The sequence below is a fragment of the Malus domestica genome, chromosome 11, assembly GCF_042453785.1.
Source record: "Malus domestica chromosome 11, GDT2T_hap1".
In the NCBI taxonomy this organism is placed as follows: domain Eukaryota; kingdom Viridiplantae; phylum Streptophyta; class Magnoliopsida; order Rosales; family Rosaceae; genus Malus; species Malus domestica.
Window position 1 is genome coordinate 543,701 of NC_091671.1, and position 24,939 is coordinate 568,639.

General features: G+C 36.0%; 4 protein-coding genes across 15 annotated transcripts in view; all 4 read left to right on the top strand.

Annotated features, from left to right (window-relative positions):
* Nucleotides 1–24,939, top strand: part of LOC103422549 (F-box/kelch-repeat protein At3g06240-like) — a 49,402-nt gene that overhangs the window by 13,540 nt on the left and 10,923 nt on the right. The window lies entirely within an intron of this gene.
* LOC139187663 (peptidyl-tRNA hydrolase, mitochondrial-like) lies at nucleotides 4,879–7,191 on the top strand. 12 transcript variants are annotated; one of them, XR_011573025.1, is made up of 6 exons: nucleotides 4,879–5,126; nucleotides 5,273–5,504; nucleotides 5,612–5,696; nucleotides 5,781–5,915; nucleotides 6,180–6,231; nucleotides 6,838–7,191. XR_011573025.1 is itself a non-coding variant. In XM_070807918.1 (6 exons), exons 3-6 carry the CDS (start codon nucleotides 5,624–5,626, stop codon nucleotides 6,917–6,919), a joined length of 267 nt encoding a protein of 88 aa, XP_070664019.1. In that variant the 5' UTR covers nucleotides 4,879–5,126; nucleotides 5,273–5,504; nucleotides 5,612–5,623; the 3' UTR covers nucleotides 6,920–7,191. The 12 variants fall into 12 exon arrangements, 8 of the variants coding, with proteins under 8 accessions (XP_070664019.1, XP_070664025.1, XP_070664020.1 ...); XR_011573027.1 differs by lacking the exon at nucleotides 5,781–5,915 and adding an exon at nucleotides 6,321–6,397 and having other exon boundaries at nucleotides 5,612–5,700; nucleotides 6,184–6,231; nucleotides 6,838–6,977; XM_070807918.1 differs by having other exon boundaries at nucleotides 5,781–5,840.
* On the top strand, nucleotides 9,118–10,402 carry LOC103412644 (transcription repressor MYB5-like). Its single transcript, NM_001328790.1, is given in 2 exon segments — nucleotides 9,118–9,488; nucleotides 9,679–10,402. Coding segments are annotated over 2 exon segments (1,095 nt in total).
* LOC103446998 (phosphatidylinositol N-acetylglucosaminyltransferase subunit A-like) lies at nucleotides 19,415–23,450 on the top strand. The gene is made up of 9 exons (XM_008386169.4): nucleotides 19,415–19,606; nucleotides 19,834–19,970; nucleotides 20,546–21,115; nucleotides 21,379–21,533; nucleotides 21,967–22,057; nucleotides 22,151–22,267; nucleotides 22,352–22,455; nucleotides 22,923–23,013; nucleotides 23,099–23,450. The coding sequence occupies exons 2-9, from the start codon at nucleotides 19,851–19,853 to the stop codon at nucleotides 23,192–23,194; spliced, it is 1,344 nt and encodes a 447-aa protein (XP_008384391.3). The 5' UTR covers nucleotides 19,415–19,606; nucleotides 19,834–19,850; the 3' UTR covers nucleotides 23,195–23,450.

Sequence of the window (24,939 nt, forward strand, 5' to 3'; positions counted from 1 at the left end):
ATGAGATGAATTCTCTCTTGAAGAACAAGACTTGGGAGTTAGCTAAATTGCCTAAGGGCAAGAAAGCTATCGGTTGCAAATGGGTGTATGCCAAGAAGGAAGATGCTGATGAGAAAAGCAATGTGAGATTTAAAGCAAGATTAGTTGCTAAAGGGTATGCACAAAAGGAGGGCATTGACTACAATGAAATCTTTTCTCCGGTTGTGAAACACTCCTCAATTCGCATTATGTTAGCTCTTGTTGCACATTATGATCTTGAGCTTGTGCAACTTGATGTGAAGACGGCTTTCCTACATGGTGATTTGAATGAAGAGATCTATATGTGTCAACCAGATGGGTATATAGTGAAAGGGGAGGAAAATTTGTTTTGCAAATTGAAGAAATCGCTTTATGGCTTGAAGCAATCTCCAAGGCAATGGTATTTGAGGTTTGATAAATTTATGAGAGGCCAAAATTATTCTAGAAGTCAATATGATCATTGTGTGTACTTCAAGAAGTTGCAAGATGGGTTTTTCATTTATTTATTGATATATGTTGATGATATGTTGATTGCCTCAAAGAATGTCGAAGAGATTGAGAAATTGAAGAAGCAAATGAAGAATGAGTTTGAGATGAAGGATCTTGGTGAAGCGAAGAAGATCCTTGGCATGGAGATCACTAGAGATAGAGCAAAGGGTTTCGTCAGTTTGAATAAAAAACAATACCTTGAGAAGTTGATTCGGAAGTTTGGAGTTCATGATTCAACCAAACCGGTTAGTACCCCTTTGGCTCCTCATTTTAAATTGAGTTCTCTACAATGTCCTAAAACTGATAAAGAGAAGCTGCAAATGAAAAATATACCATATGCAAATTTGGTTGGTAGTTTGATGTATGCAATGGTATGCTCTAGACCGGATATTGCTCATGCAGTTGGCATGGTGAGTCGATATATGCATAATCCAGGTAAAGAGCATTGGCAAGCAGCTAAGTGGATATTGAGGTATCTCCATGGTACTTGAGATGTTGGTTTATGCTTTGAGAGGGATGACTCTGGTATTGGTCATTTTGCAGTTGGTTATGTTGATTCAGATTATGCAGGTGATCTGGATGGAAGGAAGTCTACTACAGGCTATGTGTTTACTATGGCTAAAGGACCAGTTTGTTGGAGGCCCATTTTGCAGTCGTCTGTTGCCTTGTCTACTACAGAGGCTGAATATATGGCAGTTGCTGAAGCTATAAAGGAGGCCATTTGGATACATGGGCTGATTAGAGATTTGGGGGTTGATCAGAAGCAGGTGGAGGTACATTGTGATAGTCAGAGTGCCATTTATTTGGCTAAGTATCAGGTTCATCATGCGAGGATCAAGCACATAGATGTGCGTTATCACTTTGTTCGTGAAATTGTTGGTGAAGGGGAAATCATTCTCCAGAAGATTCCAACTAAAGACAACCCCGCTGATATGTTGACTAAGGTTGTTGGTGTAGCCAAGTTTGTTCACTGTTTGAACTTGGCTCACATTTTGCCTATATAAAGAAGGCGTTGAGCAGTAGGAGTTTTGGAGCATTTGGCTCGGCATGAGTTGTTCTCTTGCTAGTGTTTTGGAGTGATGTTGTGTGTTAATTGTGTTGATTGGCTTATCATGGCGTTTTTCGGAACTTGTCCAAGGTGGAGATTGTTGAATTGTGGCCAAGTGGCCAAGTGGACAACAAAACAAAACAACTTTCGGCTAATAAACAAACCAAAATAAAAAAAGGTGAAAGACATCATGATGAGGAGGCATCATGATTATGTTTATTGAAAAGAAAAGTTGATGGTCATGATGATGTTTTTGAATTTTTTATTGGGTGTTGATGATGGATGAATGTTAGCATACGGAAAGAAAGAGAGAGGAAGGAGTGTGCACCATTTTCTGTTTTGTAGTCCATCTTTGAGAGAGCAAAGAGAGCTGCAGAGAGCAGAAAACTGAGAGCAGAAAGAGAAGAAAGAAAGGTGATTTCTTTCTTTGTTGGTACTCACTCAATCAAAGTTGTATTTGTGTATTAGCTTTGAGCTTTGTATAGAGATGAAATTATTCACTATATTTCCCTCTCTATTTGTTTTTTTTTTTTATGAGTGAGAGTTATTGGGTGTATTGGGTTATTTGGGTTGTGAGATTGCCAACACTTTGTAAACTCCCATTTGGTTGATAGTGGATTATTGGGTAAGCTCCTACTGCTCCGAGGACGTACTCCAGTTACATTGACTGTTGAGGAACCTCGTTAAAATCCTGGTGTTTTTTTATATTTTGTTCTTGCATTTTCATTTGATAAATTTCATGTGGGTTAGCTTGAGTTGGTTCCAACGGGTTTGGTGCTATCCTAGCACAACAATTTCACCATATCATCTTTCTTCTGCATGTTGTCCTTTGATAGAATGATGTTTCCCTGACGGTATCTCATAACAAAATCAAGCTCCATTCTCGCTTTCAAAGCCTTATCGGCGTGCTTCTTTTGAAGATTTGTCTGCATGCATGATAGAAAATCAGTTAACAGATAGCAAAACATCAATTCTCACCAATCTAGTCTCATATCGTTCAATTCCAAAAATGAACTCACCAATCTGTTCTTGTATTTTTCAATTCCATATTTATAAAATTCCTGAAGAACTGCAGTCACGATAAAAAATTAAAATCAGGTTATATACGTTTTTACAGCAAATACAAAATAATAATAGTAATAATAATGTTATGTCATACTCTGTTTTGGAGTACTATAGAGCTTAAGCCGGCCGTCTTCGTCAAACAAGACCATGTTCGAAGTCTTTATTTTCTTTCCAAGTTTGAACTTTTTTTCCAAACCCTCTTGCTCGGCTTCCCTAAGTTGTTTACCAGACAGCTTGACACGGATGTCTATTGGACTCGTATCATCTCCGTATTTTTTGTACCCCTGGAGCATGTATTACTGTTTTATTAGAAACTGAAAATAATCATAAAATTACAAACCAAATTTTGATGTTAACTTTTGTCAGGAAAATTTTACCTTAATGAAAGGATCTTTGGCCTCTGCATTGTGTTCGGCCACTGAATTAAGAAATTTCAAATACTTGTCCGTCCACTTATGGATTGGCAACTCTGTAATCTTTAACATTCCGTTGCTTTCTTGTATGCACCCGTAAGAGGTGTAGTCGCGGTCACCCGATTGGCTACCCTCAATCCTTCCACGAAAACCTTTATACCACGGGCACATTTCCACCGGCAGTTTTTCCATGTTCCCTTCGTAGGCAATTAAATGCATCATGTTCTTGATGATGTGTATTGGGTGGTAATTGGGGACATTGGTACTCCACCCAACTCCAATTCCTTCACAACCATTCACAAGGACCATGGGTATTATTGGAAAATACCTACATGGCAAACAAAAAAATCATCCCAAAGAAAACAATTTCAATAATTTACCACCAAAACTTTTAAAGAAGGAAGGAAGAGTAATGTTAGTAAAAATATTGAAACAACCTACGTACCTTCCAATTTTAACTTCTTCTTTGCCTCGTTCATCTGAGCTTTCATTATCAAGGAAAATCAATCTTGTAATACGAGAAAGCTCAATATGTAGATAACGAGGTGCTGATTGGTCTTCACCCCCCTAAAAGTAGAAAGGAAAAAGGAACATATGTGTGTAAAACAAAAGATTGTCATGGAATTTAAGAGTTACATTACGCATGATGAACGTCATTCAAGCTTGTTCAATAAGTGACATTTTTACCTGGCCTCGTGTTCCATAATTGCCATTGTTGCTTCCCACATAATTTCGAGTCATTCCCATAATTATGCTGGCGACATTACTTGAACTATGGTGATCGACAGACTTAGAAAACGTTTCCAATTTTGTTATTCCAATTAACTTATTCTTCAAAGCGCAGAACAAAATCTTCCTTTGACCAGGTTTCAATCCATCAACTATTGATGGAATCGTCCTTTTCAGAGCAACAATGCAATACTTAATATACATTTTGTTAAAAAAGTCAGTATAGTTTTTATGCATCTCCTCATCCTCATCGTCGTGATTTTCCTCATCCTCATCCTCATCATTAACTTGGTTACAATCGAGCAATGGGGTATCACTATTACATATGGCAGAATTGACCAAACTTAACGACTTAAGTGTAAAAATGGCTAAAAACTTAATTTTCATTCCTACAAGTCAATTGTACAGCTATGGAAGGGAAAATACAAATCAATCACTTATAACAATATAACGCCTAATCTAATTCCTTTGAAGGTATGGATTGTGATCGTGATCACGATTCAATTTTAACATTACGTCCAATAAATTTGGTGAGATTATCATGCATCATAAAGAAAAATCCTCTGCATTTGCATACAATACACAAAATAAATCCCTTGAAAAATACAATAATAGAAAACAACTACGATAACACCTCTAAGAGTGCGTAGCCCAAGTGAATAAAAAAAATGCCTAAAGCGAGCGGCTTAGTGAGTATAATGAAGCTAGTATAATCATATAATATATTATATACTATTTAATGCACATATTAATGTATGCAACATTGCTCAAATAAAAAGTTATTCGACTAAACGAATCAACACCACTCCACGTACCAAAGGAGAGCTAAATTTTTATTTGTCATTTTAAATATTTGGCGTCTTTTATGGTCAATTCAATAAAGGACATATGCATCCAACAAAAGAAAAATAAATGATAAGCACACAATCTACGTAATCTTTCACACATCTCTTAATCTTGACTTTTATTTTTTATAATTTATTCAATTTAGTTGTTAAAAATAAAAAGTAACGTGCAAGAAGATAAAAATGGTTCGAAAATAATTTTACAAACAAATACAGGGCATAGTGGAAAAGTAATTTTCTTTTAATTTAGTGGGTGGGGCATGTGACCTTTTCTCACCAAAAAATAAAAAAATAAAAAATTGTGGGCGGGAAGAGTAACAGTCGGAGTATAAACAGAAACTCCGAAGAGAACGAGTGCGCTTGGGCCTTCAGCAACCGTGACTTTAGCAGTCTCGACGACTGTCTCACGAAATTCACCACCGCCGGTACGCCGCCGTGGTTGCTCGTCAGAGCACCAAAACGTCCAGAGCCAAAGCCCGCACCTTCTCTCTGACTCTCTCACCGGTTATGCGAGGCAAGGTATTAATCTCAAACTTGACAAGTATATGCTTTGCATTCTGCAATACGCCTCTTGTCTTTGGCTTTGTTTCCGTTGTGTCTCCAAAAATTTTAGTAATTTTACACTCCGTTAAGTAGTTCACTCGCTGTTTACATTTCGAATGCAGTGTAACTGTTTGTGAAAAGTTGCGAGTGGCAGGTGGGTTGGAGACTTTCGAGTTTCCAGTTCATTTTTTTAGATGAATTATGGTGCTGAGGTGTAGTGGGAGGCACTGAGTCTGAGGGGGAAGATGCTTAATCGGTTAAGTCGGCTGTTGCTTTTGCACTGCTGCTCCGAGGCCATGGCTATTTGTAGGTTTGGGCAATCCCGGCGATAAGTACCAAGGAACTAGGCACAATGTACTATTCCAGATTATACTTTTAGTGGCTACAATTTGAGATTTTTAGTTTTTGTGTTTGTTGTTTCGATAACAAGTTTCAGATTCTCGTTTTTTTGTTTGAAGCAGGCGGGGTTTTAGATGATTGATGCGTTTGCTGGTTCGCAGGGCATTGCATTGAACACGGTCCAGTGCAAAGCTATACTTGGGCAAGGCATGTAAATCTTCGCGGATGTTACTTTGTTTATTGTCATTTTTCGTGTTTGTTTGTGAAGTTCAGGGAAGCTTGTTATTTCAGGTTTCGTGGGTGAAGTTCTGGTTTTTCTTGCAAAGCCTCAAATTGAAATGAATTTGAGAGGTGAATCTGTAAATGACCGATATACTTTCTTTTAACATCTGACGGAATTATGTTGTTGTACTTCTATTTGGAAAGGTTATTCATTTATCTAGCCTTGCTATTTATGTTTATTATTGCCACTGGGATTTCAATGAATATACTGAGATGGTATTTGTTCTGTGCATTTCATTCCTGCTAGCACACTTCCAAACCCATTCGCAATTCCTTCTTGAATTTAACTACTTCACTTTTGTATGTTAGAGGCTTAGAGCTATTAATGCTACTGGTTATGTGACTAATGTGACTAGAAGAGATATCAGTGCATGGTTTAACTTGTACCTCTCTTTTGTTAAACTACAGACAGGACCCCCTTGCTGCTTATTATAAGCTCTCTCTCAATCGTGTGCTTGTGGTACTTTCTTCTTCTGGCCTAAAGTTTTTTTGTATGTAGAGCATCTTTGTATAGCTTTATAGTATTTGTTTATTCATTCTTCTATGTAGTTTCATGATGATATGTCCTCACCGTGTGGGGTACTTCGTCTTTACCCAAATGGAGGTCATGTAGACCACAGTGTGGGGTATGATCAATTTTTTTACTTTCGAGTTTTAAGCAGTTATGCATCTATGTGATAAGCAATTATGAAAAGTGTCTTGCCAAAAATGTTAGAACCTGCCTAGACACTGGTGTTTACGTTGGTTATAATTAAGTAGAAGAATCGTTGGTGAACTAATTATATAGGAGCTGCATAGTAGGATGGCTCTTTTGTTATTACTAGACCATCACTACTTCTACCCTGAAGAATAAAGACCATGATTATGCGGTGTTACCAGAATTATTATGGTCAAGCTTCCCTTTTTCAGGCTTATCAACTAATTAAGCACTTGTATAATTACTGAAAATGTATTAATTTTCATCTCCATCTTGCATGGCATTTCAATTTTGCGTTTTTCTGCTTTCAAACTTAAGGAGAATATGTGGAAGACCGTACATATCACTGGATTTTGTTTTGTTATTCAGGCTTCTGGCTGAAGAGTGTGATCTATCACTTTCGAGGGAACAGAGAATTTCCTCGGCCAGTTTGAATTTCCAAATTTCATGAGTTTGAATGATCTCTTCCCAGTACTTGAAAGCATGTTGAATATCTTGCCAGGTATCGGGACGCCTCTTGGTCAAATGGATCCAAAAGCATTCTTGCTGCAAAAATTTAATGCAACAGCTCAAAGACGAGTGATTATATGGTGGTGGTGTTTTTGTCTCAAATAACATTTCTTACGTTCAAGACACCCATATTCTTAGTTTGTTTCTCCGACTGTATAACAACAATCACCAGATGGCTTAAAATTTATAAAAAGTATATTTTGAATGATTCTACCACCGTTTGCTTGTTATTTACCGATTCAATTGTGGATAAGACGTTAATTAAGGAGGTGGTACTAGTATTGATGGTGCGCCTCTTTAACTAGATTGATTATGCTCTGAGTTGAAGCATCTCGCACTTTCTAAAGGTTTCTAAAAAAGTGCGAGATGCTTCAACTCGGAGCAGAAATCCAAGCACCTGAGATTAGAAACATTGCCAACATGAATTTATACAGTAGCGTTTGTAAATGAGTAAATGGTTTGGCTTTCGGGATAACTCTTGGGTTGTGATTGCATCCAAGTATTATCCTTTGTTTTGAGATGATTTTTTTTACTATAAATGCGACCCATCAACTTTAAATTTCATCCGTGAAGGTAGAGAAACTTGATCTCAGATCCATCATTTCTCAAAGTTTTGCTGGGGAGTGGGAAGCAGCAAGTCTCAGCGTCTCTGTCTCTTGATTGGGGGTTGGGATCAGGTGTGTATGCGGTGCATGATTTAATCGTGAACAGAGAAAAATCCAGATCGTTGATTATGCGAAGACTTGAGAGTGGCACTGGCTGGTTATAATTTTTATTTAAAATTTTCTTCTGAAAAAATAATATAGAAAATAAAAGAAAAAGGTGGCTGAGTGCTCTCCGGGTCCCACCTTGAACCATCCTCGCTGTCCTTTGCTGCTTCACTTCATGATACGAACTCCCACACTCCCACGCGCATTCAACTAAGGTTAGTCTGAAAGTATAAACAAAAAAGCAAAAGGTTGAATGTTAGTAAGTAATTAAGATGATTAACTCATGAATTTGAGGTTTTCTGTTCAAAAAGTGAGTAAATTGATTGAAATCAATGACTGAAAGTCGTCATATAAGTGCACAAGTCACTATTATTTTTTCATAATTCAACGGATAAGAAAATTATAAATATAAAAACTATGCAAAACTATTAGATATACATTAAATGTAAGAACTCCAATACTATGAAACAATAAAAGTAAAAACATTGTGAGTGCACTAAGTTGAGAATAAAATTTTAAACTAAATTTTGTAAATGGTTGTTAATAATTTAATTATTACTTAACTGTTGTTGATTAACATTCTTATTTTCTATTAGTGAAACATCATTTGGTTTACAAATTTGTTTAAAAATTTGGTCTACTTAATATTATCATTTTTAGGAAGGTGATCACGTAGTGAGTCTTGGTTTGGTAATGATGTGATTTTATAAAAAATATGGGTATAAAAAAAACTGAATTAAAAAAGATGTTTGGTAAACACATAAAAATAGTTTATTTTCACAGTTTTGAATAAAAAAAAAGCTGATAACGTGAAGTAGCAAAAATGAACTTATTCTTACAGTATAGCAGAAGTAGTTTTTTTTCAAAGTATAGTAATACTAAACCAACCCTGAGACTCATCGACTCATTCATTCGGTTCAACAACAAATCACTCAGCTACCCCCTCAACACGTGAGGCTTAATTAACCAAAAGCAGCAGACAGTGATATTTGTGTTTGTGAGAGAGAGTGGAGCCAAAGAATATCACTCAGCTACCCCCACAATTAATATGGCACTGATAATGCGAGTGGTGTTAAAGCAATAGAGTGGTGCGTGAGAGTATATTTAGCTGCCTATTAGAATATTATTACAACAAAACCCAGCACTGTGTGTTACGGCTCCCCATCTCTCATCTCTCTCTCTCTCTCTCTCTCTCTCTCTCTCTCTCTCTCTCTCTCTCTCTCTCTCTCTATCTCTCATCCCCCATCCTCACTACCAAACAAATTAAAGATGCAAAACTAAAATCTACCTACACACAAACGCAGCATCTTAAAACCTCACAGAAGTAAGAAAAACAAGATCAGGTTCTCAAGATATCAAACCTCCATTTGTATTCGCATTCGATCCACTCCTACTCAGAAGAAAAAAAAAACACTGAAAAAGCTTTACAATGAGGAACCCATCGTCTTCGTCGAAAGCAGCAGCAGCAGCAAGTGCTAAGATGCAAACGACGATAACAGCGTCGTCCTCGTCGAGCAAGGCGGCTGGGGTTGCTGGAGGGACCAAGACGCCGTGTTGCGCAAAGGTGGGTTTGAAGAGAGGGCCTTGGACTCCCGAAGAGGACGAGCTGCTGGCAAATTACATCAAGAAAGAAGGGGAGGGACGGTGGCGGACCCTTCCCAAGCGGGCTGGGTTGCTCCGCTGCGGTAAGAGCTGCCGCCTCCGCTGGATGAACTATCTCCGCCCCTCTGTCAAGCGCGGCCAGATCGCCCCCGATGAAGAAGATCTCATCCTTCGCCTCCATCGCCTTCTGGGCAATCGGTACATTTACACACACACAACATTTGTTAGATTTCAGAGAAACTAATTTGTCGCGATTTTCTTCGACAAACAATATCCATATATCCACCCTACAAATTTATCACCATTTTATTACAAGTTTGGGTTTAGGGTTTCACTGTTGATATCCATTATATAAAATTTAGGGTTTAATTAATTTGGATGTGTGCAGGTGGTCTTTGATAGCTGGGAGGATTCCAGGCCGTACGGACAATGAGATAAAGAACTACTGGAACACACACCTGAGCAAGAAGCTGATAAGCCAAGGCATAGATCCCAGAACCCACAAGCCTCTCAATTCAGATCATCACTCTGCTGCTGATGATGTTGACGTGGACAACACAAACAAATCAACTGCTGTTGCTTCTTCTTCCAAAGCCAATGATCGGTTCTCAAACCCTAACCCTAGTCCCCCTTCTGATCGTCTTGTCCATAAAGAAGGGGATCCAAATAACAGCCGTAATGATGGAAACATCGCAATTGCTGATCATGATCTGGGCACTATAGTCAATGGCTTTGCAAATATGATCACGTCCATCAACAATCCCGATGCTTCTTCTTCGGCCGCGGCAACGGGTACTTTGAGTTTGAGGAGCAACAACAGCCACGGTGGAGTACTACTTGGGGGAGGAGGAAATGAAGAGGACGACGTCTTCTCTTCGTTTCTGAATTCGTTGATCAATGAGGATCCATTTCCTGGACAACACCAATTGCAACAAGTACTGCAGAATGGGAATGTTAGTGCACACGCAGCTGCTGCTCGTTCCGAGAACCTTCCTTTGATTACTATGACTAGTACTACGGCGCCATCAACATTTGGCTGGGAGTCTGCTGTGCTCATGTCTTCTGCTTTCATCCAAAATGATCACCAGAGCGTTAATGATCAAACGGAGTAGCAGCTAGCCACCTGTTTGATTGATCAGTCGCACTGTGCATGTTGAACAAGCAATGCGGTTGCTTAATTAGTTAATTTATATGTAGAAATTAGTCCTAGCTAGGGTTTGAAATATCATATGAAATGTGATTTTGTGTGTGCTATCTCTATTCTTAATTATTCGACTACCCCAACATCGCTCTACGAATGGGGGCGTATATCAATGTATTGTCGATCACGTTTGTAATATCATCTATCTATCTATATATGTTACCGGTATTGTAAAACAAACATAAATTTGATCAATGTTAATTAATTTGTATTTAGAAGTATATAGAGTAATTTATGCGTGAATCAATTTCATGTTTAATACATCTACCACATTTATCACTTTGCATACATATATAGGGTTTGTAAGGATGACAAATGCACAAAAAAGACCCGTGGTTATAATTTAAACACTTTGCATGCATACATCCATACAGTGTAAGATGCTTAATTAAAGTTAATCTTCATGGAAGGAAATTATATATCTGTTCATTCTTTCTAAAGTGTGATATTCACCGCATGCACAAGTTCATGGAGGGGGATCGACATGTTAATTCAATGAAGAAGAAGGTGCAAAATATCCCGAAAGTTCTTAAAACATTGAAGCTTTCACTTTACATTCATGATCAATATTGGGACTTAATCTATTCTTTGATGTTTATATCTCATATATATACTAACTAGAAACTAATGATATATGACAATCAGATATACATATATAGATGACATGAACATATAAAAATCTTCTTTTCTTAAATCCCAAATAAATCTTGTACTAATGTTTTTTGGTATATCTGCTTTCATTTTGTGCACAAGCGTGGTAAATATTTGACATCTTTCTGAAATCTTATTACATGTAGCATATGATACATCTGGGAGATAAAAGACTAGTTCTACAACCATATTTTAAACAAATTGATCGTTGAGGGTAAGTATGAAAAATGAGTAAATAAAGCTAGATATGATTCCAAAATACGTTACAGGGCAAAGATCTTGCGTGCATAAAAGGTTATAATCATTGTAGAAATTAAGATGTCACATTCACAATCTACATCATCAAAAACATTTGAGGCGATAACAAAAACACGAAACATAGTAGTGTTTATCATTTCCCTATACACGACTAGCTCCAAAAACTTAAACGGATAGGGTAGGGAATATTGCAACAATGTATCAAGGTTATAGACACAACTACTGATGTAAAATGAACAAGAGAAAGAGAAAGATTAAAAAGTTCTTATATATGAAAGATCAATGCATGGTATTAGTTAGAAATATGTTTTGGTGCAAACTTAAGTAGTGAGCACGTATTCTTGCTTTCTGTTAGTAGAAGGTGAATAACCGTTTAATTTGAACATAAGTACTCAAACCTATTCATACATATACACCTTAGAAGACATTAATTTGATTAAAGGCTTGAAGTTCTAACCGTATTTATAACTTTAAACTCAAGCTAGTTATACTACGAAAAATCTGGGGTTAATTAAGCCACTGTTACTGATTCCTAAAACCACTGATAGCTGTGGCCGTAGGCCAATTACCACAGGCCAGGCCACATACCAATATGAAAAGGAACTTAGCATATATAACCTTGTGATCAACTACTTTATGAATAATTCGTCAGTTTTCTATTCTGGTATGCATTTTTGTAGCCATTTGTCTATTTGAAACAGTGTGCATGTATTTTTGGGCATTAGTGTAACATCGTAATCTATCCCGTATTCATCTACGTGTTTGAGTGAAGTAGGTATCGTGAAGGTAACAGAGAGAACTAAAGATGGAAGCTATAGGAAACAAAAATGGCATTCAGAAAACACAGGTTGACGATTCTCAAAGCCTATAACATAGGGAGTTAAATATAAAGTGACAATTAAATTGCCATGAGTTTGAGGGGTCGAGGGTATATTGATAGGCAAAGATGGTATTTGTTAAAGCAACACTCATATATATTTGAGAATTATTCTGTGGTACTGAAATATCTCTATCGTAGTAAAAATGCTAAATGGTAAATGGTTTGCAGCATGAACATTTCGAGAACAGTGTATTTTTGGGGTGTTCTAGAACATTTGGTATGCAGATTGTGTTTAGATAGAATTAGTACGCAGTATGTTAAGTCCACACACGATATATGTAGGTTCTCAGCAAACCCCAATTAATCGAGAAGCTATATAATTAAGTCATCGTGCAATATTATGCAATATGCATACATGTCAAGGATGAAAGTCACTTACTCGTAGCAGAACATGATATAATTCTTCAATGTGTAGACTTGATCATCTGTGGAACAAGATTTTGTTGATTACTTTCAATCAGCCTCCCTCCCAACATTTCTGATGCGATCGTCGTGTGAGCTTCCTGCAGAATCATGCATGGAGAATAAAACGAAATCAGTGGAGTATACGCCCTAGATGCATATATGCATGTTAATCATATGCTGACCGCTGGATAACATCAACATGGTCGTTCTAATTATTTAAGATAAAAGATGGCTCACACACCTGGCCAATGGCTTATTGCACCCTATCTCCCTCTATGACATCTCGTATATTTTATCATAGCTAGGACAATGCTAGGAGACCAAAATTTTAAATTAAATGATATGTCACCAATAAAAAATAAACACATTAATCAACACAAAACCATAATTCAATCAGCAACATTCACGTCATGTGGTTTACAAAATTTGATTTAGAAATTGAGTAATGATAGGGAGACAAATTTTGTAATAAATTTTTTTAGACCAAGTGACATGGAAGTTGATAATTGGATTAATACTTAAGTGTTGATAAATATTTTCATTTCTTATTGGTGAAACATCATTTAGTTTACAAAATTTGTTTACAGATTTAGCCTCCCTAGCATTACTTTTAGAATTTTGGTCTTCTTAACATTACTTTTTTTCATAATAGAGCAAGGACACGACATGTTTACCCCTCACCGCCTCAAGGCTTACGCCTCGTTTTCTGAGACCCTATATAACTTAACTTACATCTTCGCTTCTAAAAGCATATATTGTTTATAGATGTACAATAAATATTACAACAATTAAAATCCTAACTTTTCTTTTTGTTGATAAAAAGCCTAAATATTTTCACGAGCACCTCCTCTAAACATGTGGTTCACAAACTTCATGTCTTTTAATATGAGCTATAAAATTAGTTGGGTTGGGTTGTGTTTGGATGAGGGACTTACAAAGTATCAAGGCATTAAGGCAAATTATAAAGAACAAAACTATGAACCATTACATAAATGCTATGTTTGCACAAGGGATTTTCAAGTTATAAGATTAAAAGCCAAATTATAAAGAAAAAGATCACAAAATGTTGGATAGGAAGGATTAGCTAATCCATTCGTGGAATATATCATTTACAAATCTCTCTTACATGTCTTTGTAATGTTCTACGTACGGTACATTTCGTAATCCATTATATCCAACATTTTGTGATCATTCTCTTTACAATTTGGCTTTCAATCCCATGACTTGGAAATCCCTTACCCAAACTTTGCCAAAGGGTATTACAAATGCAACCCATGAGAATTACGCACACATATATATCTTCATAATAATTATGCAGTACTTTTTTAATCCTGTCGTTTTAGTCTATTTCTTCCTTATTTAACCTATATTCCTTGGGACTAAAGTCCCTCACTCAAACACAGGGCATTTGATCCCTTTGTCGAGGCACATGGAAGCATTTTATTTCTACTATCCTATAATAATTTTTGAAGAATTCAGCCAGGTGGAGTTGGAGCTCCAGCAAACTGGAAGGGAAGGAAACAGAAGCCTACCTTGGTATTGGGTATGTGGCCTGATTTTAACTGACATTGAATTCTAAATGGGCCGTTTAGCCCTAACAATAGTTGTTGTCTCCTAACTGTTGAGGACCATTATGGTGTGACCTTTTTTTTTTCTTTTCTTTTCTTTTCTTTTTTTTTTTTTAAAAAAAATTTCCACCCCACCCACACCAGGCCTCGATCCTGGGACCTAATCTATCCCACCCCTTACCCACACCCTCACCCACACCACTAGGCTATTCCTAGTGGCTTCCATTGTGGTGCGACCTGAGTATCCCAAAATTGTTGCATCTGACCCTCCCCTTAAAGTTCAAACTACCAGTCTTCTGCGATTGGTAGATGGTTGACCTGTTGCATACCAATTCAGTAGCTTCTACTGCAACTTGTTTGACTATTTAAAACTTATGTTCTCTCAATTTCTATTTCCTCATGATACACACACACACACACACACATATATATATATATATATATCTAACACTCCATTGATGTCCATGTCCGTGAACATTGATACAAGCGTATCAACTAACAATCTAAGCTAAGCTAGCGATTCGTGTTTGCTCTTTAGATCCTATATCTGCATAGTCAACTATTGGGTGGGAAAACTTCCAACAAAAAACGCGGTTTTATGATGATATTCTTTTTCATTGTTATTTACAGACTTGCAATTCAAGTGATTAAACAAATTTACTTTCACTACTCTATATTTGAGACCATTTGTACGAGTCTTCCTTCTCAACATGGGTTGTACAAGAAACAGTTTACAAATATTAGGGTCATTTTATTTTCTTAGCAAATTGCAGTTCTTTATCATTATTAACATGCATCAAGGTGTAATCTTAGCAAATTGCAGTTTACAAATTATTTTCTTGGGGTACTCTTCTAGGAGTAAAGGGTTAAAAATTTTATTCAAGTCAATTCCAATTCATGAAGAACATAAAAAAGGAGTATCATCTTGTTTTTGTATTAAAATTCGTGGGGTCAAGGGCGAGAGATTTTTCAGTGTGCTGGGCACACGATCGTTATACCAGGTATAATAATACAATTACTTTAAAATTTAAAATTTTATTTTTAATCAATTGTATAATGATAGTAGGTGTACATGTTTGTATTCCTAGCACTTGAAATTTTTTTATCAAAGGCAACAAGCTTTGAGAATTTGTCTTATGGTGGGTCATAATTTCAAATGGGTCTTAAATGGGCACAATTAATGGTGCAATTTTTTCAAGCTATAATAACATTTTCTTTTTTCACAGGATAAATGGTTGAAAACAACCCAAAAATTATATAAAAAAAAAGTGAAAAAATAGCTCAATGCGTACTTTTATCATATGTGTGGTCGTGATATTGATTTTTTTAGTATGGAAAAATGATTCCAAAAAGGTGATAAAAATGTAATTCATATGGTAAAATGAGATTAAATATTTAGTTTCCATTCAAATATTTGGTACTAGAATGATGACATGAATTTCTTCTAATTGATAGGATTAACCAACCCTATATATGTATCCTTTTCGAACTATATTTCTTATCTAACATCGCATGGTGTGGCTTTTTCTCTTCCTAAATGCTAATGCAAATAAGTCTTCGAAATTTAAGAAAAACAAGGTAAATCCCACAAGAACTCTTAACCTCAAATCTTAAACTTCTTCAACCACCAAAGCAAACAAGAAGGAACATAGACGATGGAATGCGTCGCAAGAGTTTTCTCGTAGCTAAAAAAAACATATAAACATGAAAAAACAGATAAAGGAGAGAAAACACAGTAGGAATTTGCTACAAATTTTGAGCCTCATTTAACTTAATGATGATATTAACGTTGTTGGGCAGGCAAGCTAACTGATATAATAAGCAAAAGCATACCATGTCCATGCATAATCCATCCAGCTTCTCAAAAAAGCACTTAACATTCACAAACTTGAAGAAAACAAGTATCATCACAAGATGAAAGCAAAACACCATTTAAACAGAAAACAAGAAGCAAAAGTTTTTCATGACTTACCGAAACATATTTGTCCTCGGAAACTGTACACGGTCTCCGTGGTTCGAGACCTCTTCGCCGAATGCATTGCTGCTCTACGAGGCTGACGCAATGATCAAATGGGGTCATGGAAATCTCAGTAACTTAAAATAAAGGTTGAAACTGGAAAAAGTTGTAAGAAAGAAACTTCGTGTTGTAGAAAGCTCTCTTACAATCATTTTTCTTTAAGCACCCAGTTTTTGCAGTTTTTGAGAGGGAAGTACACGCGTCTTTCAGGTGTTGCAGGCCAAAACTTGCAGCTCACTAGAGGCTAGAGCCATTGCAATGGGGGCTTATAGTTGGAATTGTATGTCTGGGATTTGACCGGTAGATTTTGTCTTGTTTACAAGAGGATTACCGGCTAGTATTTCTGAGCAAAATGTAAAACCCAACCAAACGTTCTAACCCAAAAGAAAAAGGTCAAGAGTGTTTTGTTAGACGGACCAAACTTTCTAGTCTAAACTTTTGCTGCCAAATTCTTACTTTTCCTTCTTCCATCCGCCTATCAGCTCAGAGTCTGTATCGGCATTTTTTTTTGAGATCCCACATTTTAACATGTGCTTGCAGTATTTTTGTGTACTACGTTGCAGGGATAAACCTATCTCTGCAGTTCTCAGCAGTCCGCACTAAACTGCTCGATTTGAGGATTTCGGTGCCGTAGAATTTAGTGCAATGAACTCTACACACTTGTCAAACACTTGCCTCAACATTTAATTCTAGATTCCATATGTGTACCTAACTTTCAAATATGTGCATGTGTTAACCTAACTAGGTTTTCGGCTAATGTAGCGATTGTTAGCTTGATATACATTATTGATTTATTCTCTAACAAGGTATTATCCTTCGAAGGGTTATACTTATTTCCATTGTGTATGTTCATCGTTTCGATCTCCAAAGGCATAATGGGGTTGGATGTGAGGGAGACTGTTAGTTTCATATACATTACTATCTCATTTCTTGACAATTTAAATTTTTTGGGCCTAATGGTTATTTAATAATAGTTAGGCCGAAAAATCAGAAACAATAATGTCGCGGCTTATGAATGACAACTAAATATGTTTAATGTGGAATGATTTAAAAGTTAAAAAAAATGCTGATTATAAAATGAGAAAGTAAATTAACTTTTGTACAAATTAGAGTACTATGGAACCAATTGCTGGAATACTTACAGTTTAAAGAGCAATGCTCCAAAATTGCCTTGCCCATAGAAAACTGCATGTTGTATGCTTAGAATCCGGATCCTCTTTATGAGGATCCCGAGAATTCGTGAATCGTATCCGTTCATCGCAAATCATGCGATCAGAAATTATTTTAAATATTTTTATTTAAAATTAAATACAAACAGTACTTGATACAAACTGACCACACGATATCAGGATTCTCACCAAAAGGATCCGGAAAGGATCCTGTTGGGTATGTTTATGCATGTACTTACATGTTAGCACCAATTCAACCGACAGTCAGAATTTTATTTTATGTTCAAAAGTCAAACACATCTAAGCAAAGGACATGGGAACCTACCATTCTACAGCTCAACACAATTCCCACTCAGATACGGGATGCCAAAATTTGATGAAACATTCTACATTCTTACGATCTATGTTTCAACCACAAATCCAAGCACTTACCAAACTAGTTGGTTCTTTGTATTTTCTAAATTTTGATCCAATTGCCACCAATTTTAGAACCCTACTCAACAATTGTCCCCCTAACAGGTTTTAAGATGCGATATTGAGAGAGGAGAAACGGAAAATAATTTTTATATATCCTTTGAACTAGGTATTTAATTGAGCTATAAACTCGTTTCAAAGAAATTAAAAGTACATAATTCTCAGATGTGTGCTCTGTCGACTTCAAAGTGTCATTTCATCAAAACATTTATACAAGGACAACGTCATTTGGCAAAGCTTGTAGAATTTTATATGAATAAAATAAGTACACAAGTTGACAAGTATAAACATTTCAATATTTTGTTAGACCAATCAAAAAGCATTTTAGTATTTTACTTGAAAAATACAGCTGTTGAGAGTAGGGAAAAAAATTAAAGTTAATTTACATCCTAAAATAATAAAATTATTTTCACATTTTTTTCGCTTAAGAAAATATTTTACATTGCTCTGTAAAATGGAGTGCTTCTATACCCATCCGATGTCTTATCTTTTCACCTACTCCATCACCTTTGTGGTCGATCTTGGAGATGTTTCGGATGGTGGTTGCGGTCTTGCTTCTTTCTAGTTTAATTACATTTAAATAAAAATTAATAATAAAATGTTATTTAAAGAATTTAAAATAGAATAAAAAACATGTTACAAGAGAAGGATATGATTGGGTGTTTAAGCGGCCAATAATTGGGATCGGATGGGGGGATGCCAGTGAGCAGGGTGTTGGGGCCTTGGGGGCAACGGTAGAGAAAATTTTCATTCTAATGAGAATACAAATAGTAAATCACGTGTTTTAATAGAAGTGGTAGAAATTTTATTTTTAAGTTATTAATTTTTTAGCACACATATTTCATAATTTGTTTAATGACACGTGGTGTGTCATCCTGTGTACCGGTCACATTGAAAAACTCTCGCAACGGTGGGTGGGAAAAGAGCATAGGCATTTTTTTTTTGAACAAAACAAGAAAGGTATAGTTTTGTTTTCACATTCTTTTGGTGAGTGAGAAAATAAAGACGTTGGGAATAAGGTCTAAAATATCGATATTTCTATCGAAATTTCTGTGTTTTTAGACTACCGATATTTCTGATATCATTGATATTTTAAACCTTGATAGGAACTCTATGTGGTACTAAGTCACTTATGTATCTTACCATGCAATGTATAAAGTGTAAAATATTGTACTAATTGATTATATATAAATTATTATGGTGTGTTTTAATTTTTTTCATTAATTACTACATATTTTCTACACTCACAATGTTTGCCAGCTCGCTATATAATCAACTTAAATTGGTTAAATCCATCATGCAATACATTTTCTTCCAATTTTTTGTGATAAACTAATAGATAATTGATTAAATAATCACCCTGCAAAGTTTCAATAAAAATTTCCAAAATTTTTCTTACAATTTTTGTAGTTTTTATTCAATTTTTATCGATATCGATAATATCCCGATATTTCTATCAAAATTTCTTTATTTTTAAACTATCGATATTTTAGACCTCGTTGTATACGCACTCGTAAAATAATGTCACACAAATTGAACTTCCATATTTGACCATGCGCGCGAGCGCGCGCTCTCTCCATCGGCCCGCCCCCAATTCCGATTTCTCAAATTAGGGATTTTAAATTTGAGATACGATTTATCAAATTCACCGAAGCCTTCAGCTTTTCCGATCCAGCTGCCCTGTAATATTCAGGTAATTTGGCTTCTCTCGTTCTCTTTCACAAATCCCATTTCATACTTTTAAGCTCATCGACTAATCAAAGCTCAGAATTTTACAGAATTTTACATAATTGCAATGTAGTTTGCCATATATTTTATCTGGGTTCGGATCATAACAAAAATCCATTATTTACAACAAGCGGTAGTGTCTTTTTTCTCATAAAGATTGATATTTTTTTTTTCTGGTTGAATTAATTGCAGGAAATTGAATTGAAGAAATGGGTGAGAGGAAAAGGCATAGAATTTTGATGGTCTCTGATTTTTTCTATCCCAATTTCGGTGGTGTGGAGAATCACATCTATTATCTCTCACAATGCCTTCTCAAGCTCGGTCACAAGGTCAGAACACATTGTCACTTCCACTTTCTGGGTTCAGTATATGTGTTTCTTCTATCTTTATTTATCTTGATATAACTGAAAAGCGAAAGTTCGAATTGAAACTGCTGTTTGATTTATTTCACAATGCTATCATGTTGGTTTTGCATCACATGGATGTCAAAGCTCACATCTCGGTAATGGGGGTCATTGGATGGAACTCTGTTTTGTTTAGAGTAACGATCGATGGAATGAGAGGCGGCTGGTGTCACCTTATGTATCAGATACATACTTGTTATTTTTTAATGGGAACTTTAACGAAAAGCACCCGGGACTGTTCACTTTAACGAAAAACCATATTTTTACCCTAAAAAATCAATACTGATACTATTCACTTTACCCTTTATTTTGTCCTTATCATTAAAACTCAAAGTTTTCAAACATTTTTCATTAGTTTTTCTTTTTTTAATATGATCCGAACATTGTCTCTGCCAAGTGATTTGAGTTATTTAAAGTAATGAAGTTCTTTCATGATACAAGTCAGCTTCCTTTGTTTGATTAGTTGTTGACTAGTGAAATTTCATTGTTTGATTATTTAGGTGGTGGTCACTCATGCCTACAACAATCGTTCTGGTGTGAGATATATGACAGGTGGTCTGAAAGTGTATTATGTACCATGGAAACCATTTCTCATGCAGAATACTTTTCCCACCTTTTATGGGACACTTCCAATTGTAAGGACTATCCTTATTCGAGAAAAAATATCGCTGGTCCACGGACATCAAGCTTTCTCAACTCTTTGCCATGAGGCTTTGATGCACGCACGCACAATGGGGTACAAAGTCGTATTTACTGATCATTCACTCTATGGTTTTGCTGATGCCGGAAGCATACACATGAACAAGGTATTGCAGTTTACTTTGGCAGAAGTAAGTCAGGCCATTTGTGTTTCTCATACAAGCAAGGAAAACACAGTGCTAAGGTCAGGTTTGCCACCTGAAAAGGTCTTTGTAATACCTAATGCAGTTGACACAGCTATGTTCAAGCCTGCACCCGAACGACTGAGTAGTCATGAAATTGTAATTGTTGTTATAAGTAGATTGGTTTACCGAAAGGGTGCAGATCTACTTGTTGAAGTAATTCCAGAAGTATGCCGTTTATATCCCAATGTGAGTATTTTAACATGGCATTAGATGAAATATTGCATTTCTAATATTTTCCCTATTTGTGTATTGAAATGTTCATAGATTCATAACTTGTCAGCATTACCTGTAAAACAATTTTGGTGCATGAAGCTGTAACCTAAAGGGAATGCTTTTATTATAACGAAAATGTTGAGGGTAGTTCGAAATTTGAACCGTAGCATTATTGGATGTAATTATTGGCATAGTTATTTAGCACTCAATCATCTCATTCAGAAATGTGTGGTTAGGTTCGTTTCATTGTTGGAGGAGATGGACCTAAACGTGTGAGGTTGGAAGAAATGAGGGAAAAACATTCTCTTCAAGATCGAGTTGAAATGCTAGGTGCCGTGCAACACTCTAAAGTACGATCCGTCCTAATTTCTGGCCATATATTCTTAAACAGGTACGTGTCAATATATTCTTTCACATGATTCCTCTCCTTTCAACTGGAGGGCAGTTTCTCTAATTTCTTTTGTTTGTGAAAAAAAATTAAATTGTTGGGATTTGGTCGTTTACTTTAACCGCTAGTCAAATTGGCTCTCTCTTTAATAGAAATATCACAACAGCTATAATTTGATTCTATCTGAAGTTGAACAGTGGTGTTTCCAAAGGCGCTGATCCTATCAACAAATTGAAACATGAGTAAATTAGGAGCTGCAATAGCATGCAAATACATCGTAGCATAGTTCTTTTTCTGACTAGCTTGTTTTTTCTGACTGGCTTACCATGGAAACTATGGAGAAACGCCACTCAGGCCAATAGTTGTGACTGGCATAGTTCTCATGTATTTGCTTCTGTTGTATGTTTTCCTGATGCGGATTTTACCCTTATTGCAGTTCTTTAACAGAAGCTTTTTGCATAGCGATCTTAGAGGCTGCCAGTTGTGGATTATTAACAGTCAGTACACGTGTAGGAGGTGTCCCAGAGGTATGAAATGTGAAATCTTCCACCTCTTAGTAGAATAGTGTTTGTGGATCTGGACCTTTTAGAGCTTTTAGCTAACCTCATTTGTGTACATAGGTACTTCCAGATGACATGGTTGTACTTGCAAAACCAGATCCTAGTGATATGGTTCAAGCAATAGAGAAGGCAATATCTATACTTCCTACAATCGACCCACAAGAAATGCACAATCGTGTGAGTGCACTCTTTCATTGATTGTGATCTTTAGACAAAGATTACTACTTGTACAGTGGTTAAAATGTGCTTCTTCGTTTCTAGATGAAGGAACTGTACAATTGGCATGATGTGGCGAAACGGACAGAAATTGTTTATGACCGTGCGTTGAAATGCTCAAATCAAAATCTTTTACAGCGACTCTCACGGTGTGTTTTCAGAATTTACATCTAAATTGCATACTCATAGAGATGTTTGGCTGAGTCTGGTTATTATAACAAATTCATTGTGCATAGAAATGTGATCATCTATTCTCTTCATCACATCAATTGCTGTAAAAGCAGAGTGATCTGCTCGAGTTTTTCTTCATCATTTGGGGTGAAAAGGATGCACCAGTGGTTATTTTTGCATCCCAAAGGCTGAATGTTGTATCTCTAGATCCATTAGCTTAATAGTGATTGCAAACATAGGAGAGGGTGTTTGTGTACTTTCTTGTTATAAAATGTGACACCGGTTTTTAGTTAAGCTGCCTTAATTGGATGGCAAGACGTAAACTTGATCAGGAGGCAGTGATGGATTTAGAACTTCGTGTCATTATTCATCCATCTTGATGTCTCGAGAATGCAGAAACATCTTAGGGGCAAGGGTTGCTAATTACTTAATTTGTTTATTGTAGATACCTCTCGTGTGGAGCTTGGGCTGGAAAGATTTTCTGCTTGGTTATGATCATTGACTTTCTGTTATGGCATCTGTTGCAACTATGGAAGGTTGTAAAGTTTCTGTGCAAGTTCTTTGAATTTCCGCGTTAACACGATTTCCGTTTTTAATTACCTTCCTTTCATTGTCCATCAGCCTGAAGAGGATATTGAAGAGGTGCCCGATTTCGTTCTGTCCCATGATCAAGATGAAGGGATCTCGCTGGACAATGCGAACCACAGCTCGAGATGACTGCATTCCAGATTGACATTTTTTATTATTTTCCTTTATTATTTTTTGGTAGGGATGCATAGGATTGACCTGATTCTTCTTTATGTTGATTTCAGTTGGTAGCATCAGTTTAGTCCTTGCATGTAATCAATTTTGTTCAAGATTTCGAACTTACAAGACATAAAAGATGATTGTCTGTCGCTTGTATCGCAACTTTCTTACAAGTTTTGATGGATATTTTATATTTGGAAGTTTATATAGCACCAAACTTGAAGAATTGGTACTTTTGATGAGCTACTCTAATTTATAGGGCTAGAGATTCGACGCTGGTGTAAGGGGACGAAAACGTTGCCTTGGCTAATTGGCCTGATTTACACTCACAAATTTATAAACTTGTAACTAATATAGAATTACATGATGTTACTAATTCACGTGTTATAAACTTATAGTATGAATAAATGACAAATTAGATATTGTACAAGCTTAGGTGTTCAAAGTTGCTTGGTAATGCATCATGGTTTCTAGGCGATTTTGGAAATTTGTGAAAAAAATCATTTTAAAATCTACTTGCTTTCACTCTCACCGTACCGTGAGGTATTGAAAATTTATGTAAGACTTTTTGTTGATTTTGAGATAGACTGGAGGATGATTATGTTTTCCCGGTGGTTGAGGTGGGTGTGCCCAGAGGATTTTTGGAAATTCAAATTTTAATGAAAAGTTAACAGTGTTATTTTTGTTAAGTTGAAAAGACACATGTCAATCAATTAGAAAAGAGAAAACGAGAAGACACAAAATTTAGGAACAACAAACTTGTGGCCGTATCATTAAACAACTAGTAATATAATTGTGTTAAAAATTTAACAACTTAAAAAATAAAAGGGCAAAAGACAGTTTACTACCATTATGTTTAGTGATTTTCAACATTTAGTACATCAATTTTTTTTTTCATCCCAAAGTCATACCTAAAGTGTAAATTTTGGGACAGTCTCATACATCCGTTAGTCAAACTATTAGTTCTCCTGTTAAGTGATGATGTGGCACTCTGATTGTGCACCACGTGTCATTAAAAAAATATTAAAAATTTATTTAAATAAAAATAATATTAAATAATATTTAAAATATTAAAATAAAAAAAATTAAATTTTTTTTTTTTTTTTCTTCTTCTCTTCTTCTTCTTTTCTTCTTCTTTCTTCTTCTTTTCTTCTTCTGGGTTCGGTTTCTCTTTTTTTTTTTTTTTTTTTTCTTCTTCCTCCTCCTTCTCCTTATTCCTCCTCCTTCTTCCTTCTTCTTCCTCTTCTTTTCCGAGTTCGGTTGTTTTTTTTTTTTCCTTCTCCTCCTTCTTCTTCTTCCTTCTTCATTCTTCTTCCTTCTTCTTCCTCTTCTTCTTCTCGATTCAGTTTTTTTTTTTCTTTCTTCTTCTTCTTCTCCTCCTCCTCCTCCTCCTCCTTCTTCCTTCTTCTTCTTATTCTTCCTCCTTCTGGATTCGATTTTTTTTTCCTTTCTTTCTTCTTCTTCTGCTCCTCCTCCTTCTTTTTCCTCCTTTTTCTGGGTTCGGGTATTATGTTTTTTTCTTCTCTTCCTCCTCCTTCTCCTTCTTTGCAGGTGGGTTTTTTTTTTTTATAAATATTATTGAGGATGAAGAAGAAGGAGAAGAAGGAGGAGGAGGAAGAAGAAGGAAGAAGAAGAAGAAGGAGAAGGAGGAGGAAGAAGAAAAAAAAAAAAAAAAGAGAGAAACCGAACCCAGAAGAAGAAAAAGAAGAAGAAGA

Coding starts and splice junctions, on each gene's coding strand:
- LOC139187663 (XM_070807918.1), top strand. CDS start 5,624: ATGATTGATGCGTTTGCTGGTTCGCAGGGCATTGCATTGAACACGGTC. Junction 5,841..6,179: donor AATTGAAATGAATTTGAGAG/GTGAATCTGTAA, acceptor GTTAAACTACAG/ACAGGACCCCCTTGCTGCTT. Junction 6,232..6,837: donor CTCTCAATCGTGTGCTTGTG/GTACTTTCTTCT, acceptor TTTGTTATTCAG/GCTTCTGGCTGAAGAGTGTG.
- LOC103446998 (XM_008386169.4), top strand. CDS start 19,851: ATGGGTGAGAGGAAAAGGCATAGAATTTTGATGGTCTCTGATTTTTTC. Junction 22,058..22,150: donor GTGTAGGAGGTGTCCCAGAG/GTATGAAATGTG, acceptor TTGTGTACATAG/GTACTTCCAGATGACATGGT. Junction 22,268..22,351: donor CACAAGAAATGCACAATCGT/GTGAGTGCACTC, acceptor CTTCGTTTCTAG/ATGAAGGAACTGTACAATTG.